The 18,005-nt window shown below is 38.7% G+C and overlaps 1 protein-coding gene across 1 annotated transcript in view; it reads right to left on the bottom strand.

The window, feature by feature from the left end:
* Window positions 1-18,005, bottom strand: part of FRMD4B (FERM domain containing 4B) — a 161,047-nt gene that overhangs the window by 10,265 nt on the left and 132,777 nt on the right. Inside the window, exons 15-20 of the mRNA XM_032212079.1 lie at window positions 15,185-15,318; window positions 14,975-15,094; window positions 11,040-11,268; window positions 6,319-6,375; window positions 2,573-2,711; window positions 998-1,117 (exon numbers count right to left, since the gene is read on the bottom strand). Coding sequence (XP_032067970.1) covers window positions 998-1,117; window positions 2,573-2,711; window positions 6,319-6,375; window positions 11,040-11,268; window positions 14,975-15,094; window positions 15,185-15,318 — 799 coding nt within the window. The remainder of the gene's footprint in view (window positions 1-997; window positions 1,118-2,572; window positions 2,712-6,318; window positions 6,376-11,039; window positions 11,269-14,974; window positions 15,095-15,184; window positions 15,319-18,005) is intronic.

The following is an 18,005-nucleotide window of genomic DNA, read 5'->3' as shown; positions in this document are numbered from 1 at the left end:
TAAACTCCATTTTTAACGTTCCTGTAATTCAGGGTGGGGTTAGAATGACTGCATGGAGCTGAGTGTTTGCTGGCTGGTGTCCTTCTTGACCCAATGAGGAGTTCGCAGCAAATATTTTCTTTGCACACTAGGAGAGAAACAACTGTTGCTACATAGGATTAAACTCTGAACCTTCCAAGTGGGAGGCGAGTGTCCACGTCATTCCTTAGTCTATATTTTAATAAAATTGTAGAATTACAAGCAAGTTGGTATTTCATTGCTGATGAATAAATCCTACCTACCTGAAATAATTTGTAAGTGAACAGTTAATCATCTGTACAATCAGCACAATAACATTCAACTAAATAGGTAAAATATTAACTTGCATGAATATTAAAAATGAATGCATTTAGGGTGGCAATAGTAAACCTTTCAAATTTAGGTAATAGTATGACACTATTACTTCTCCTAAAGCAACATAATTCAAAAGTGGGCATTCTCTGTTAAACCTTAAATGCCCATTCTATAGTCCTTAAAACATGAGACAAACTTATTTGTGTATGTGTGATTTCCAAAGTAAAATGACATTACTCAAGAGTAAACCAAAATGATGCTGAAGTTCATATATAAAATACTAAATCCCTCAACTCATTAAAACCCAAAAGTTCTTCCTCCCAAACCTGCCACATCCATTTGTGTAAAACCATAATAGCCTTGTCCTTTGTACTTCCTGGCCCACCCCTTTTTTTTGGGCTGACTCAATTTCTAGGTTTGAAGACTATAAGCCCATTTAGTTCTACTGTACCTAAAAATAATTAGAAATAAAACTTCCTGTTCGAGAATTCTGATTCAAAGATATTTATGCATCAAATTCACCTCAACTGTAGCAATTCAACTGAGAACTATAGTGGACACACCTAGAGGTTTTGGCCATGATATACCTTTTGCACATAAATGGGGTGTGTGCAATACTTTAACTCAAGTGGAGGAGGAAAAAAATAGCATGGGAATGACTTACTGCAAGTGACTGCTACTGTAGGCGTTGCGTGTGAGGACTGGTGTTGTGGGCATACTTCTTCCTCCATGGTGTTGCCTCTCGGCTGCCCGGTATGGACTGCTGTGAGTTGACAGAGAATCTCTATGATTAGAAACAAAGGGACCTAGTGAACACCATCATCCCAGTATCTTCAAACCAATGCAAAGAGTGCCAGCATGGATACTGTTTTGCTACAGGCTGACAATGCAAGAACAGCGCATAGAATAGCGAGTGCTAGCAGATTTCATGCAGAAGAGCATCATACTGAAAACTGCTTTGCAAAAGAGATGTTACTATATAGGGAGAGGCTTAAAAAGGTAGCATAGGCAAAGGGAGAACAGGGCAAAGGGAGAAATGATCAAAATTAATATAGTGTTCATGGCACACATTCATTATGAGCTATTAATATATTATTCTTATATGTTATAGTTGAAAACAAGGAAAAATAGAAAGCGTCACCTAATGAGACTCCATAGCAGTGAGAGCAATCGCAGTTAGACTTATATACCGCTTCATAGGGCTTTCAGCCCTCTCTAAGCGGTTTACAGAGTCAGCATATCGCCCCCAACAACAATCTGAGAGGGGAGGCATATAAATTTATTTAAATTGTGTGTGTGTGTGTATGTGTGTATGCATGGATGGATGGATGGATGGATGGATGGATGGATGGATGGTTGGATGGATGGATGGATGGATGGATGGATGGATGGATAGATAGATAGATAGATAGATAGATAGATAGATAGATAGATAGATAGATTTATATATAGATATAGATATATGAAGATTCAGATAAGGCCCTGGCTCTATTCATATGGCATCATGCATGTATAAGGAGTTCCGAATTTTCTAGTTTTGGCACTTTAGCAAGGAAGTTGGGAAGAGAAGTCTCTTTGAGTCTGAGTGGTTTAGGTTTAGTCCATTTTTTTCTGTAAAGCTAGCTCTGGTGCCAAGCAGGCCACTGTAAAATCTGATTAATTATGAGATATCAAATCACTGTTAATTCTCAAATCGATACTTCTTCTTTGGGACAATCTGTTCCAGAAGTATCTACACATTTACATTCAGTTTGTAGGTGAGAGCTCAGACCATAGAAGAGCTGAGGTGGTGCAGTGTTAGAGTGCAATACTGCAGGCTACTTCAGCTGATTGCTAGCTGCAGTTCAGCAGTTCAAATCTCACCAGCTCAAGTTTGACTCAATCTTCCATGGTGGGTAAAATGAGGGCCCATATTGTTGGGGGCAACATGCTGACTCTGTAAACCGCTTAGAGAGGGCTGTAAAAGCACTACAAAGAGGTATATAATTCCAAGTGCTATTGCCAAGTGCTGTATAAGTCTAAGTGCTATTGCTACAGAAATCACAATGAAAACAGAATGCAAGCTCTTTTGTTACAAGGCAAGCTCTTTTTCAGTAGAAAAGGTGACCAGTCAATGAATCATAACAATAGTTTCAAAAAAGCCCTCGTCACTTTAAAGTAGCAGGCAATGCATGATTTTTTTTTTAAAGAACAAAGCAATAAAGTTGTTTTAGTTTCAATATCATCAATGGTCCCATACCTGGAGTGCCTCTGTTCTAAGAGTTGTTCATTCATGGAAGACTTCCGGAGATGGATCCTCTCCACTCCAAGAGTTTTGGGTGGTGGAGAGGCTGGCAGAGAGATTATTCTTTGAACTGCCACAGTAAGGGAAGTATTGCCTGTTTAAAAAGAATTGATTGGAAGAAACAACATGATTTTATGTTACCTAATCCTTACATAACCCTTTATATTTCTACTGAAAATAAATATTCCATATCTTCCTTTATGAAACTGAGTTACTTTCACAAAACCATGGAATCGGGGATGAAGAAGCAAATTAGACTATTGAGACCTTACTACTGTTCAGTGATGAATCCAAATTTGATCATTTCACACAGGTGGATGCATGCTGTCTGGATTAAATTACATCCAACCAAGAAAAGCCAACTCAGGACTCAGTCATCTTTTAATTAAACACCCTTATTCCATGCAGAAAACTGTGGGATGACAACTGGTTTTTGCCTAGTCCTAAAGAACTTTGAGGTTGCATCATGCTAAGGCTGTGTTTTGATTGGACAATTTTGAAAGGAATTTGATACAAATAAAACTGGAATGATTTTGACCTGAAAGTTCTATCTTTAATTCAGCTAGGATTTCAAAGAAGTCCAAATGGATAGATTCCATTCAAAATCTGGAGCAGGATTAAACTTTTAAGCCACCATAGTTTTTTTATTAGCCGTTTCTTACTTGCTTTACTGTTAACTATTGTTTGAAACTTTTAATTGATCACATCACTCATTTTTTTTCTTTTCCCAGTTAGGCATTTCAGAGTGCACTATTTACCTGATTAAAAATAGTAAAATACCTTTAAATGCTAATAAACTGGCTAATAAACCGGTCAGTGGTTGACCACTTGTGGAAAGCTCAAGCCATTTTTATCATTTCCAAGTAAAAAATTATGCACAGAAATTGAGAATTCAATTTTTTTCTCTGCTTCAAAACATGACCATATATGATTCCATCCAATGCTGGTAGGCTCACAGCTTTGTTCTGGAGACTGACCAATTGGAAAATGCTGCCTCATCAAAAGGCAAGAATTTGTTACACATTTTTTACGTGGTCTTAAGTAGGACAATGGGGTTGGGTTTTTTTAGGACTAATGACTAGTCAAGGGAGTGTAGCTAACCCAGCCCAATATTAGCTGGCAGGAAGTAAGAAACCCAGGTATCATTATGGCACCACTGAAAGATTAAAAAGGATTGCTTGTTTATATGAATTAAATGTTTGTGAAGATTAGGGGATTATATCACCGTACTGTCTTTCTTCTTTAACCCATTAGCACTTGAGTTTCTTTTTTAATATAAAAACCAATGGCTCAGGACTATAATCTTCTTTAACTATCTGGGATCAGTTTGGCTGAGAATTCACTGGTGTGGGGAATAATCACATTGAAGGTGTTTGATAGACCAACAACAGATCCCCCCCCCCCGGTACCTTCTGTTCCCTATCTCCCCCCATCTTTTAGTTATAACCTGTATTTTCATTTTGTTTTTTTTAGTATGTATGTATGTATGTATGTATGTGTGTGTGTGTGTGTGTGTATATATATATATGTGTGTGTGTGTGGTTTTTTTTTTTTTTTATTTGTGCTGATAAATAAATAAAGGGAGACTAGTATAGATCTATTTCAAGCTATTTAGCTCTCATCAGCTAGCCATACCCTTACTGGGATTTGAACCTGGTAGTAAGTAACCTCCCAGTAAGGGTATGGCTAGCTGATGAGAGCTAAATAGCTTGAAATAGATCTATACTAGTCTCCCTTTATTTATTTATCAGCACAAATAAAAAAACACAAATATAACAAAGGCAACAGCAAAAATATTGGGTTTCTGCCGTGATGGACTCTTGTGACGAGCCGAAGGACAGATGATGGAAGCAGTTAGCTTCCTCCCATAATTGGGGCTTACCAGGGGTTGTAAAAAATCATATATATATATATATATATATATATATATATATATGTATGTATGTATGTATGTATGTATGTATGTATGTTTGTGTGTGTGTGTGTGTGTATATATATATATATATATATATATATATATATATATATATATATATATATATATACACACACATGTACACACACACACACACACACATACACAATATATAGCTTTATTTTAATGTTATTAACCGCCCAAAGTCGCCTTGCAGTGAGATTAGTGGCAAACAAACAGAATAAAAATAAATAAAGCAGGTGGTAAAGAAACAAATTCTTTGTTGTATGTATTGTAAGGATTCTATTGGACTCTATATTTATAAAAGAGACAAACGTACTCGCAATAAAGGTTGCTTGTACTTTGTCGTTACACAAGTTCTACTTCCTCATGAAATATCACAGTTAGCCATTAACACCTCCCCCTCATGTGCTCGTAAAAACAGGACTTTTCAAAAACAAAACCAGATCAATTTTTATTTCTAAATAATGTTCAACTGGGTGTCCTATCACCTAAGCTAACTTCACCACTAGAAATCCAAGAAAACCCAGAGACCACAACTCCAAACACTCTTTATTTGATAATAATCCTGAAATCCTGCAAGAAGGAAGACAGAGTCATAGTAGTTTCCTTATCATGCCTTGAATCAAGTTTATTCATTTATTTGTTCAATTTCTAAGGCGCCTATTTCAGTCACTGACACATTATTAATGGAAATCTGAATATCTATATTCTTCTCATTGCTTCTGGGGTTCTTAGGGATTCTTTAAGTGATGTGCTCTAGAATCCCTAATCTCCCCCACCCACACAGACAGGCAAGACACCAGACTATAAACATGACAGCAAACATCACTGTTTACTAGCCCTGATGAGGTTACCTGGTTAGGGTAATGAAACCTCTGCAAGAAAACAAACAAGCTCAGAGAGCACCAAGGACCCCTCATTTCAACCCTGAGCTACAAATAGTCTCCTTTATTGCCCTTTCAATCTGTTTCCTACAGTTAAACAATAAACCTTAAAGTTTCTTTATTCACCGGGCATGTTCATTTTTCCTGATTCCAAAAGAAATGATCACCTAGGAAACTGATCACTGATCCCTTAAAGGAAAAGGTTCCCCTCGCACATATGTGGTAGTCATTCCTGACTCTAGGGGACAGTGTTCATCTCCGTTTCAAAGCTGAAGAGCCAGCGCTGACCAAAGACGTCTCCGTGGTCATGTGGCCGGCATGACTAAATGCCAAAGGCGCACGGAATGCTGTTACCTTCCCATCAAAGGTGGTCTCTATTTTTCTACTTGCATTTTTACTTGCTTTTGAACTGCTAGGTTGGCAGAAGCTGGGACAAGTAACGGGAGCTCACTCAATTATGCGACGCTAGGGATTCAAACCTTCAAACCGCCGACCTTTCTGATCGACAAACTCAATGTCTTAGCCACTGAGCCACTGCACCACTTAGATTTTGGTAAAGCACCTTCCCTCACTGTTGAAAATATGCTTCCACGTGTCTGCTCTTCCAAACACATGGACACAGATATGACTGCAAAACACCCAGACATGGAAAGCATTCCTTCTGGGGACATCCTTAAAGCCCAACTGCTTGACAGGCTCATTTGCTGATAGGAATGTGTATTAAGTAGCCTGGCCTTTTTAAAGATGCCAGCTGTTACAGAAACCAGGTTTTCTCTCTTTACCTCCACCCACCCAGAGAAGACAAGCAATACAGAATATAAACATTTCCCAGGTGAATTTTGTTTTCAAATGTTAAACAGTATTATGGGAATACGCACCGTCTTCAAAAGATGTTGTGTCAGACAAAGAGCTGCTCTCCGATGGGATAATTTCCTCTGTGGAGAAGCAAGAAAAGGATACTCATGAGTGACAAAAGCTGCAGTTTGGAATGGTAGATACATTATACAGTAAAGCACACAATCATTAAGACTGCATGTAATCACTCAGGAATCACATACTTCCAGGATAGGTTGCTATGACCGAGTAAAACGAATAATTGAGAATAAATATCAGTAAAGAGGGGTCTGCTTTTTATTAGCTGGAATGTTCGCTCCAAGCAAATCATCGCTAAGATGCTCAGAGAACAGGCTAAGCGAAACAAGTCAGCTGCTATTAATTTTTAAAATTCTTTTTATGGATTACAATAGTGGCTATTGAAGAGAGAAGAAGGGCTACACAGCCCCACAACATTTGCTGCACTCTGCACAAATGTTAAAACAGTGAATCCCTAACATCATAAGCACTTATTGAGGGCAACTGACACTGACAAAAGGGATATATTTAATTTATTCCCAGAATATACTGAAATCAAACCTGCAAAACTCTCTCTGCAATTGTGTTTTTAATGAACTGATTTTTTAAAAAAATCCTCAGATTTTTCAGTTCAGAGCTGAAAAGAGATAACCACAACAAGAGAAAAGGAAGAGAGGAGAGGAGAGGGGAGAGGAGAGGAGGAAGAAAGAGGAAAGGAAAGGAAGGAGGGAAGGAATAGAAAGAGAAGGAGAGAGGGTAGGAGGGGAAAGACGAAGAGAGGAGTAGGGGAGAGGTAAGGGAAGTGGGAAAAGGAAAGGAGAAGAGGAAGGAAAAAAGTATGGAAGGGAGGGAGGGTGAAAAGAAAGAAAAAATAGGGTGGTGACAATACAAAGTAGGTGCATGGGATGGTTAAGAAAAACAACCCGGGATGTAATTTTAACTTTTTAAATGGAAAAACAAACATGTAAAAGTGATAATGATAAATAAGAACAATAACTATGTGAATGTATACTTGTAACAATACATAAGAGAACAAAAACAACAAACTTTTAAAAAAATCCTCCTGACCAAAAGAAGGGAATCATACTGGATCATTGGAGAGCATCTGGCTGCCTCTCACTGATCTTCACAGTTTTGTTTTTGTTGTTCAGTCACTTAAATTGTGTCCAAGTCTTGCAATCCCATGGACCATAACACGCCAGGCTCTCCTGTCCTCCCGTCTCCTGGAATTTGCTAAAATTCATATTCATTTTCTCAATGACACTATTTCACCTTCTCATCCTCTCCCGTCCCCTTCTCTCTTTTCCCTATAACCTTTCCAAGCTAAGTGTTTACAGTTTTGCTTTTATGATTCTCTTTGACTGGAAAAAGGCCAGGGAAGATTATTTCCTTTTGTCCTTGTGTGTCAATGTATGTCAAGAAAGAGAAATGCTAGAACTACGGAGCGTAGTTAATCAATGCATGACTTTTTTCTAAGGTCATAAATTGGTAAGGTGGTGCCAACTCTACTCTAAACTGAAGCTCTTAATGCTAGAACAAAAGGTGAGGTATAAACTGCAGTTTGAAAATTAAAGTAAATGCCAGGCCGTTATCAGAAATAATGCTGATGACAAGAGAACAAATGCATCAAGAGTTGTCCAATTCCCGGGTTCACTTGCACATCACTCCCGGAAATGTCCAGTAAGCTTTCTACCCAAGGAATGGACTCCTTGTGGAATACGTTTGTTGAATTATTAATTGTTGCTGCCAGTTGTCAAAGCTCTAATCAGTTTCTCAGCTTTCATTGTAAGCCACTGGCAACATTCATAGTTTTTTCCAGCTTCTTCAAAGAATCCATTTTTGGTATTCAAATCGTTTCCCCCTATGAAAATGCTTATGTATAATTCTAATCTGCCTAGCTTTCTGTTTGATAAGGTAAGTGAAACAGAACTTCAGTTGCTTATCCCTGTATCAGTTGGTTTCCCAACAATCAAGGCATTTAGGGAGCTCTCCTACACACATTTCATTTTTTTTTCAAAATGCAGGCATCAGCACTGGGCCAAATCATTCATACCTATCTTATACCTTCCCTCCTACTTGTCTGCCCAGCAGGGAGCTGTTTACAACTAGATGAAGTGAATGCCTTATCTGAACTCCCCAAAGTAAAACACCTGAATGCCTGGGGCTTTCAAAATTAAATCACTGCAAACACACTGGCTTCTCAAACAATAATAATTTCCACATAACACCACTATTGTTGGTAAGAAAGAAAATGTCTGGATAGACCATTGTTTTTTCTACCCTGGTAATAAAAATATATAAAATCTAATAAAGTGTAAGAAAGATTGTCTATGGTGATTCTCAGTCATCCAGGTTATAGTTGTCCCAAAGGTGCTTTTTCAAGAGACAACTGGACTTTCTAGTTTTTCCTTAAAGACATTTTGCTTGTCATTCAAGAAGGTTCTTCAGCTCTGACTGTATGGTGGGAAATGGAAGGGTTTAAAGCAGGGGTGTCAAACTGGCAGCCTGCGGGCGTTACACCAAGCCATGCCCACCCCAGCTCTGCAAATGGGAAAAACGTGACATGGTGAGTTTGACACCTGTGAGTTAAAGGATTTAAATCTTTCCATTCCCCACCATCCAGTCAGAGCTGAAGAAGCTTCTTGGGTGAGAAGCGAAACGTCTTCAAAGAAAAACAAGAAAGTCCAGTTGCCTCTTAAAAATGTAAGTAAGATTGTTTAGGATTTGACTGGTGAATTAATCTTTTGCTTATTAAAAGCTCTCTTCAGCTGAAGGTATGCGGATAGCTTACCAAAGCTAACTATGTAAAAAATAAGGGGCAAGTTGCTACCCACTGACAGAGAGTCCTCTATGCAGCGGTGAAGGCTCATGTATGTAAAAAAATCAAGAAAGTGATGAAAAGTGAAAAGGAGTAGTTATAAGAACAAGTGGGTAAAAAGATACAAGTTTTGGACTTTAACAATATGTCAAAGTTTCCCCAAAGGCCAAGTTTGGGACATAAACAAAGACCAAAGGCAGCTGATCCAAAGTTTGCAATTCTTGGATTGCAAAATATAGGGCCAGTTCATTAAATTCCTTGTGCAATCTGTTCAAGCCCATCTTCCCTTACGCTATCTGTTCACTGATTATAACTGGACCCACACAAGGTGGAGTCTCCTTCAAGTGACTTGCCCTCTGCTGTGATGTACTCTCACCACAGTCATTCTATGGAACAGGTGAAAAGGAAGAATGTGGTTTAATACTTGTGAGGCTCTGATCCTTTCTCATTTTAAAGACTTTTGCAAGTGCCTGCTTTGTGGAATGTTGAAATTCTGAAAGCCAAGACTTTTGGCTGCTTTTTTTGGGGACTGCCTTGTGAATCAGCAAAAGTGATATAACTGGCTGGGTGTGAACTTACTCTCTCCTCATATAATCTTAGTTTGGAGAATGAATTCTAAGCTTCTGGATCTGTTTATTCCTCTTCCTCCCTGGTTGAAAATTCCAAGAGAATTCCAAACACCTGGAGAATTCCAGTTTGGAGCACATTGCTCTGATATAGGTAGCCCTCTCATTTACCGACTGCCCCTTTGAGCAACCTAAATGCTAATAGCTAGGGATGGTATCCACTTACTTCCCCTACCGGTTCGCAAATGTGAGCACACACGTCCACGCCTGTACTCAGCCTTCTGCGGATGTGCTTTGATTGCACGGGGGGCTTGCACACATTCACCCGGCTTGAAAACGTGCATAAATAGGACAACATAAAGCCGGGGCAGGAGGGCGGGCCCACTGGCAATTTCCACTACCGGTTTGGGAGAACCAGTCCGAATCATCTGAATACCATCTCTGATAATAGCACTGAAAAGATAGGTTCTGACCATTCCTTGAATTTCTGGCCATCACAGTATTCTGTACTCATGTGATTGCCATTTGTGACCCTTTGCCAAGCAAAGTCAATGGGAGAGCCAGCAGGAAGTCACAAGTCCCAATCATGTGACAGCTTGCTTAACGACCACAGTGATTCACATAATGACTGCCGCAGAACTGACACTGTAAGTCCATTAGGACACATGATGCTCCACTTCATGACTGCATCACTTAGCAATAAATTTGCCAGTCCCAATTGCTGTTGATAAATTGAGGCATCATGATCTGTTGTTTCATTTTTATGCTATGCAAGCTTGTCTTGCTGAGCACAAAATCTGACTTACCAACTCAGCTGCCTTTTTATCTCCTTCCCTCTTGTCCCCAGCCAACACTTGTTAGGGGGAGGACAGGTGGAGGAAGACCCTGTTCTAATGATCGGCTTGATTTGTTATGGATTGCACGAAGCCAACAAAAACGCCAGCCACATTCTGCTCAAATCAGCATCTGATTCTTGACAGAACACAGTACCACACTAGTTTTGCCTGGAAGAATGCCACCAGCCCTTCCAGCCAAATTAAAATGCTTTAATTTGCTTTTCCCCTCCAACATGTCGGCACTTGTCAGAATAAAATGCTTCATCTGTGTTCTGTCTCAACCACATCTTACATGAAAACATGACAATCAGATTACAGGTAAGCTCCTACGTTTGCTGAAGTCAGGCTTATAGTCCAACTGTTTTCCCCCCCTGAGGAGCCTAGATCTTTCATTTGTTACATAAATATGCTAGAAAAAAATAACATTGAAAAAACACAGAGGTGAATACCGACAGAAAAAGAGCCCTGGCAGCACAAATTAAAGATGGGGTTGTTGTTGTTGGGTTTTTTTTTTTTTTTTTTGATACCTGCTAAAATCAGGCTTGACTTCTGCGCAGGTTTCTTCCCACATTTAATTCTATATTCATTGATGGAATTTTCAATCTCCTGGAGCCTTTTTACAGCCTCGGCATACTCTTGTTTTCTTTTCTTTTTCACGTTTTTGCACAGGTCCGGCTCACCAGCAAGCTTCTTTGCCGCTTCCACCAACTTTTGTTGGATGAGAAAGTTGCTTTCCAGATTTTGCAGAGCTGGGTCCTACAGAGATTTAAATCAATCCATCAATCAGGATTTGCCACAGAAGAAATGACATCATTTTAAGCTCTACCTTTAAGAACCAAACAACAACAACAAAAAATCATAGATTTCGCTCTCTCTCCCCTCTGTAACAAAGAATACCCAGTCTTTTCATCGGCTTTAAAGTCTTCTTAATTTTACCATAGCCCATCATTAAGAAGCCAATCTTTTTATACCACATTTATTCTCAATATCTTTCCAGGAGCAGCTATGGATTTGCACAACTGCCATTCTGTGAACAAAACGCTGCGCAGCTTTCCTGCAGTATACTGCATTTAGTAAAGTGATAGCACTGAGATAATGCCCATACATCTTATTTATCCATGTTGCTAAAAAATCAGACTTCTGCCAATCATATTGCCAGTGTTTTGACAAATGCTTTACCAAATTTCAGTGGCGCAACCAAGAATATCTGCAGAATATCAAGATGGTATATATAACTTCCATAATCTAAGCTCTGCCTCTTTTTAAAATCTGTGATGCATATTCACAATGTGTAAAACAAGTGAGGGAGATTCAATTGCACACACAGGGTCATCATTTTAAATTTTTGGAAACTCCTCTTCCCTAAATTAGAGGCGGCTTTGGGGAGGGAAAAAAGGAAGGGGTTATGTGGCTTAAAAAAAAGCAGGAAAAGAAAAGTTAGAAAGTGTTTTTAGGCCACAGCTGCAGAATAGCATTGGCAGTACTAGCACTTAGAATTATATACCGCTTCATAGTACTTTACAGCCCTCTCTAAGCGGTTTACAGAGTCAGTCTATTGCCACCCAGCAATCTGGATTCTCATTTTACCAACATTGGAAGAATGGAAGGCTGAGTCAACCTTGAGCTGGTGAGATTTGAACTGCCAAACTGCAGGCAGCTGGCAGTTAGTAGATATAGTCTGCAGTACTGCACTCTAACCACTGCACCACTACGACTCTGGAGAAGAATGTCATCTAAGGCAACATAACTTACAAAAACTAAAAGACGTTTAGAGAACACATGAAGAAATACACTACAGGTAGTCCTCGACTTAACAACAGTTCATTTAGTGACTGTCTGAAGTTACAATAGCACTGAGAAAGATGACTTATGACAATTTTTCACACTTACGATGCCTCCAGATGCTTGGCAACTGACTCATATTTATGAAGTTTGTAGTGTTGAGATCATGTGATCACCTTTTGCTACCTTCTGATATGCAAAATCAATAAGGAAACCAGATTCACTGTGCTACTAACTTAACAACTGCAAGTGATTCATTTAACAACTGTGGCAAGAAAGGTTGTAAAATGGCGGCCCAACTCATTTAACAATTGTCTTGCTTAGCAACAGAAAGTTTGGGCTCAATTGTGGTTGTGTAAGTCGAGGATTAAGACCACAATTAAGTAAGCATATGCATAACATCTTTCTCCATTTAATTCTGGCTTTCTATTGATCCCTTCCCAGTAGAGATACATATCTTTAGATATAGTAAATCTGTATTTAAAAGATTAGCACCATTAATCTGAAGTGAGAGTAAGAAAGTATGCCAAATGCCCTTTCAGCTGAAAAGCATGGACTTTATTTCCATTCCTATACTGGGCAGAAAAACATGTGAACAAAACAAGCTCATTTGGTGGGGCGAAACTCATGCTTCCTTCCTGGGAGCCTGCTTTTCAAGTGACAAAGAACCACATAACCTGCTCTACTTCCACCCTTACTTTGCCCTGCCTAGGTTTTGAACCCATTTTTCTTCCTGTTCAACTGACAGTTTAATGCAATCTTTCTTAAGTCTCCAATCAATAGGGCAAAGGCTCTGAAGCTCTGAGAATCTTAAACATTGCATTGATGATTAGTGGCTTTATCCCAGTGCTTTATCCCTCTACAGTTACCAAGAGGTGAATAAAGCTTCAGGTTATAACCATTTTATACTCTCCGAATACCTATGTGCTTGAAGCACTGTTATAGCAATAACAACAGCACTTAAGACTTATATACCGCCTCATAGTGCTTTCACAGCCTTCTCTAAGCGGTTTTCAGAGTCAGCATATGCCCCCCAACAGTCTGGGTCCTCATTTTACCCACCTTGGAAGGATGGAAGGCTGACTCCTATGCTTGAAACTAGAGCTCTATTTTACAGCATATTTTCCATTCTTATTTATTTATTTATTTATTTTACATCTAAAGAACCTTTAAAAAATGGGAAGGGGGCAACCTGCATTATGTTGGCAGACACCCCGTGGCTTCCAGATACCAGGTTGAGGGTCCAGAAAATAGAAGAACTAAGATATCTATCTCTCTGCATTTTCCTCATCTCTAAATTTTGCAATACAGGTAGTCCTCAACATATGACCACAAATGAGCCCAAAATTTCAATTGCTAGGCAAGACAGTTGTTAAGTGAGTTTTGACCCATTATACAACCTTTCCTGCCACAGTTGTTAAGTGAATCATGGCAATTGTTAAGTGTCCAACTTCTGATCACATGACCATGGGGATGCTGCAATGGTTGAAACTGTGAAGAACGATCATAAATCACTTTGTTCAGTTCTGCTGAAACTTTGAATGGTCACTAAATGAACAGTTTTAAGTCGAGGACTATCCATACATTCTGTGACACAAAATATAAAATAGGTTTTTATTGTATCAAAAAAGTGCTTCCTGAAACAGAGTTGCATGTCAGATTTTATAAAAAAAAAATTGCACATAGATTTGAAGTTTAGAACATGAAAAATTCCAAATATCAAGTTACAAGAATTGTTGCATAATAGCATTTTGCTGTATTTTGCTTCCTACGTCAACTTTTATTTGATACCAGGAAAAACCTGGCTTCCAACAGAACAGCCTGCATAAATTCAGAAGAAAACAAGAAGAATCAAAATCTCCTAAAACATGTTCAGCTCTAAGTCGGAAGCAAATAGTCCACCTCCTATGTGGAATCTATGTCCACTTTATGGAGTAACATCCCCTTCAAAGAGATAAAAGGAAGATATCCTTTCCAATAATATGCAATTCAGAAAATCTCCTAAAAGGGACTTCTCTGCATTCTATGTTTCACTGAATCCCAACAATCCATATTCCAGGCAACCCAAATTAATAGAGTTAAATTTTTGATTAAGACCAGCTTTTAAAACAATTGTTCAAAGAATCACCTATTGACAATTAATCTCTATTTCAAGCAGTCCTTACAAAGCGAATTCGGGGCCATTATCCAATAGAAAAAAATTGAGTTATAACAAGCAAGGTATTTAAAAGAGTTTCCACTTAAAAAGTTTTTGGGTGACCTGATTTTTCCAGTGAATCCTCCAAAGTCAAGTCTTTACTCAGGAGCTGGATAGAATGAGGCATTCATCCAAGATGGCGGACGCACCGGATTTTTGTTTTACATTTTCATTGTTTTCTGGTTTTTACTGTTGTTTTCCAGGTTCATACAACTGCTTTGGAAACTGCTGCTTCCTGGCAGTGCATTCCCACGTTACAGAGCACCCTTTTGTTAGAATTTGCACAATCCTAACACTTAATTCGATCCATGATAGTCAATATGGGTGAATTATCAATAGCAATAGCACTTAGACTTAACGCTTCACAGTGCTTTGCCGCCCTTTGCTTTCTGGTTTTTACTGCCACCCAGATTTATGTTAAGATGGGTGGCCACATAAGTCTTATAAAATCATAAACAAACAAACAAACAAAGATATGCCTACCTCCTCATTGGGTAGCAGATTGTCATCCAATCTGAATGTCGTACCTACACGCCTTCTGACTTGAGGTGGCTTCTCTCCAGTGTTCAGAGGATATTCCTTTGGCATTTTTCCAGTGAGCTCCTACAGAATATGAGAAGAGCACCCTTAGCAACCCGAGAAAGAGTAAATGAATATTCTATGCTTGACTGGAGCGAAAACAAGAAGTTTTACCGCTTCCCGCAGACAGATCTTCTTCAACTCTTCAACTTTCTGCAAGAGTTTCTCCTGCAAGAGCTTTTCTTTCTTTTTCAGTTCTAAGATTTTCTCTTTCTTCTGCTCTTCGCTGACTTCTGAATCTTGAGATCCTATAAAAGCAATATGGACATGTAGACTCAAAAAAGTTTGAGGCGAGATTCAATATTTGTGGATGTAAGAAAAATGAACAAAACAAAACAAAAATTAAGGGGAGGAAAAGTACAAATGAATCCCCGTGAGGAGTAGACACGCTCAATAGCCATAGAATGCTAACTGACTGTTTGCAGACTGGTGGGAAAACAGTGTTTGGGAGAATATAAATGCTTAGAATACAACTTGTATTGCAACTCAACTTGTAAATTTGTTAGCTTAGCTTTAAACAGAATGTGTCTTCACATCTTTCCTTAAATTAACTATGACTTTTCAGCAGCACTACATTGAAATTCAGTAAATGTCCCCTACTTTCAACTCAGACAAACATGCATTCATGGGCTTTCTTTAAATGTATGCAAATTGATTAAACTTATTAGATTATGGGGTAAATTCAAGAATGCTGTAAGAAGTAAACATCAGTTACTGCTTGACTTTTATCTGCAGTACTTTATAATTATATTAAGACTTCCTTTTCAAACATCTTTTTTACATATGCTGAGCAGATCCAGAAAAACTAGGTGGTTGTAGGTTCCTCAATGGATTAAAGGTTGGGAACGGGTGTATTTACCTGAAGATTAAAGTTGTCCTTCTTATAAAGGTACAGAACCCAAAAAGGCTTACTAGGAGGAAGTATGATTAAAGTGCTAAGGTGGAGATCTTGGAAAAGCTCATTCAAATTCTCACTTGACCAGGGAGTTCAGTGGGAGACTAAATCAACAGTTTTCTCTTACTTTGTCACAAACCATAAGGCTAAAATAAGGAGCAAGTCTAAAGTACATTATCTTAAGCAATCTAGAGGGAAGTTGGGTTATAAAGGTAAAAAAAAATCAGCTAGTTTTGCTTTCTTAAATTAGCCTTTCCGAAGACGATGACTCCAGATATGTTAATAATTGCCTCTGGCCATAATAGCTAGGTATTCTGGGAAATGTAGTTTCAATGAATTCAATATATTAAAATACAATATAAGATAGGGGATCTTTATACTACTGTCCTGGAAGGCTAGATTTTCAGTTCAATACACTAAACCACAGATCTCTGAATGTGGGAAAGGTACATTGGCTGCTATATCAACATACAGAGCAAAACTATAGGAGACTTCCGATTCCAGAGAGTTTAAGGCTATCTGGGTGGAGCAGACAAAATATATGACATATGAATGTCGTAATGCCACCTCGAAAGTTGTCCTGAATAAACCTGCATAGCAAGAGTAGGGTTGAATGTAAACCAGATCAAACACACTGTAAAACTATTTTTCTTCCTTGAAACTAGTAACTTCTTGCATGAGTACACAAGAATGGGGTGGCTAGAACTAGCTATTCATATATTATAATTGATCCTGTCCGCCTTTCTGAAACCATCACATTTGCACAAAACATGTCCTGTGACTGCTACTTCAAAAGTAAAAAATGCAGGATAAGCAGGAGAGATTGACAACCCCGAAGAGACTATCCATCTTCACTTTATTTCCTAGCAGTTTTATTTGCTCAGGAGTCCCTCTCCAGATCTATGCACTTATCTCTGTCTCTCCATCCAACTACTACAAAGGAATAACGTATGGAAGAAAAAAACCCCACAATAGCTAGTAAAATCCCACATAAGAAGCCTGTCATTCACATTAGCCTAAGGCCTGGGGAGGAAAACCCAGAGGACAGAAAAAAGTTTACTTCTGTCAATGTATTTCCATTCATGTTTCTTAAGAGTGCCAATCTTTGATTAGTGAGTTATTTTTTTCCCTATTATAGGTAGCAATAGCAATAGCAATAGCAGTTAGACTTATATACCGCTTCATAGGGCTTTCAGCCCTCTCTAAGCGGTTTACAGAGTCAGCATATCGCCCCCAACAACAATCCGGGTCCTCATTTTACCCACCTCGGAAGGATGGAAGGCTGAGTCAACCTTGAGCCGGTGAGATTAGAACCGCTGAACTGCAGATAACAGTCAGCTGAAGTAGCCTGCAGTGCTGCACTCTAACCACTGCGCCACCTCGGTCCTTGACTTACAAGCATTTATTTAATGCCTGTTCAAAATTACAGTGGCGCTGAAAAAAGTGACATGACTTATTTTTCACGCAACCACAGCAGCATCCCCTCATCAAAATTTGAGTGCTTGGAAAGTGGCATGTATTTACGACTGTTGTGCTTTCATGTGATGACCACTGACAATCTTCCCAATAGGCTTCTGACAAGCAAAGTTAATTTGCTTAATAACTATATGTTTCGCTTAACAACTGTGGCAAAAAGATTGTAAGATGGAGCGAAACTCACTTAACAACTAACTTGCCTAGCAACAGAAATTTGGGGGCTCAGTGTGATCGTAAATCGAGGACGTGTATGTGTTGGATAATTATCTACCTTTCTGTGCTGGAAGAGAATGAAGGTAATTTTGCCTGAAAGTGTCTCCCTGATATTTTTGAAATCTGAACTACCACCAACCACCACTAGAGCAAGCAGGATATATGGTAAGTTGAGGGAAAGATTTTGTTTTCACTTTACCATCATATCCTTTATGAAAACCCATTACAATACTCAAAACTGATTTGGAGCTTAAAGCTTGTCAAGGACTAGCAAGGGTTTTTGTTGAATTTGTCATGTTCAATAATACATTTATCTGGGGTATCTTATTAATAGGTTTTCTTTTATGTGGG

This window comes from Thamnophis elegans, chromosome 2, assembly GCF_009769535.1.
Source record: "Thamnophis elegans isolate rThaEle1 chromosome 2, rThaEle1.pri, whole genome shotgun sequence".
Taxonomy (NCBI): Eukaryota; Metazoa; Chordata; class Lepidosauria; order Squamata; family Colubridae; genus Thamnophis; species Thamnophis elegans.
The sequence above is the reverse complement of the archived record's forward strand: the minus strand, read 5'-3'. Positions and strand labels throughout refer to the sequence as shown.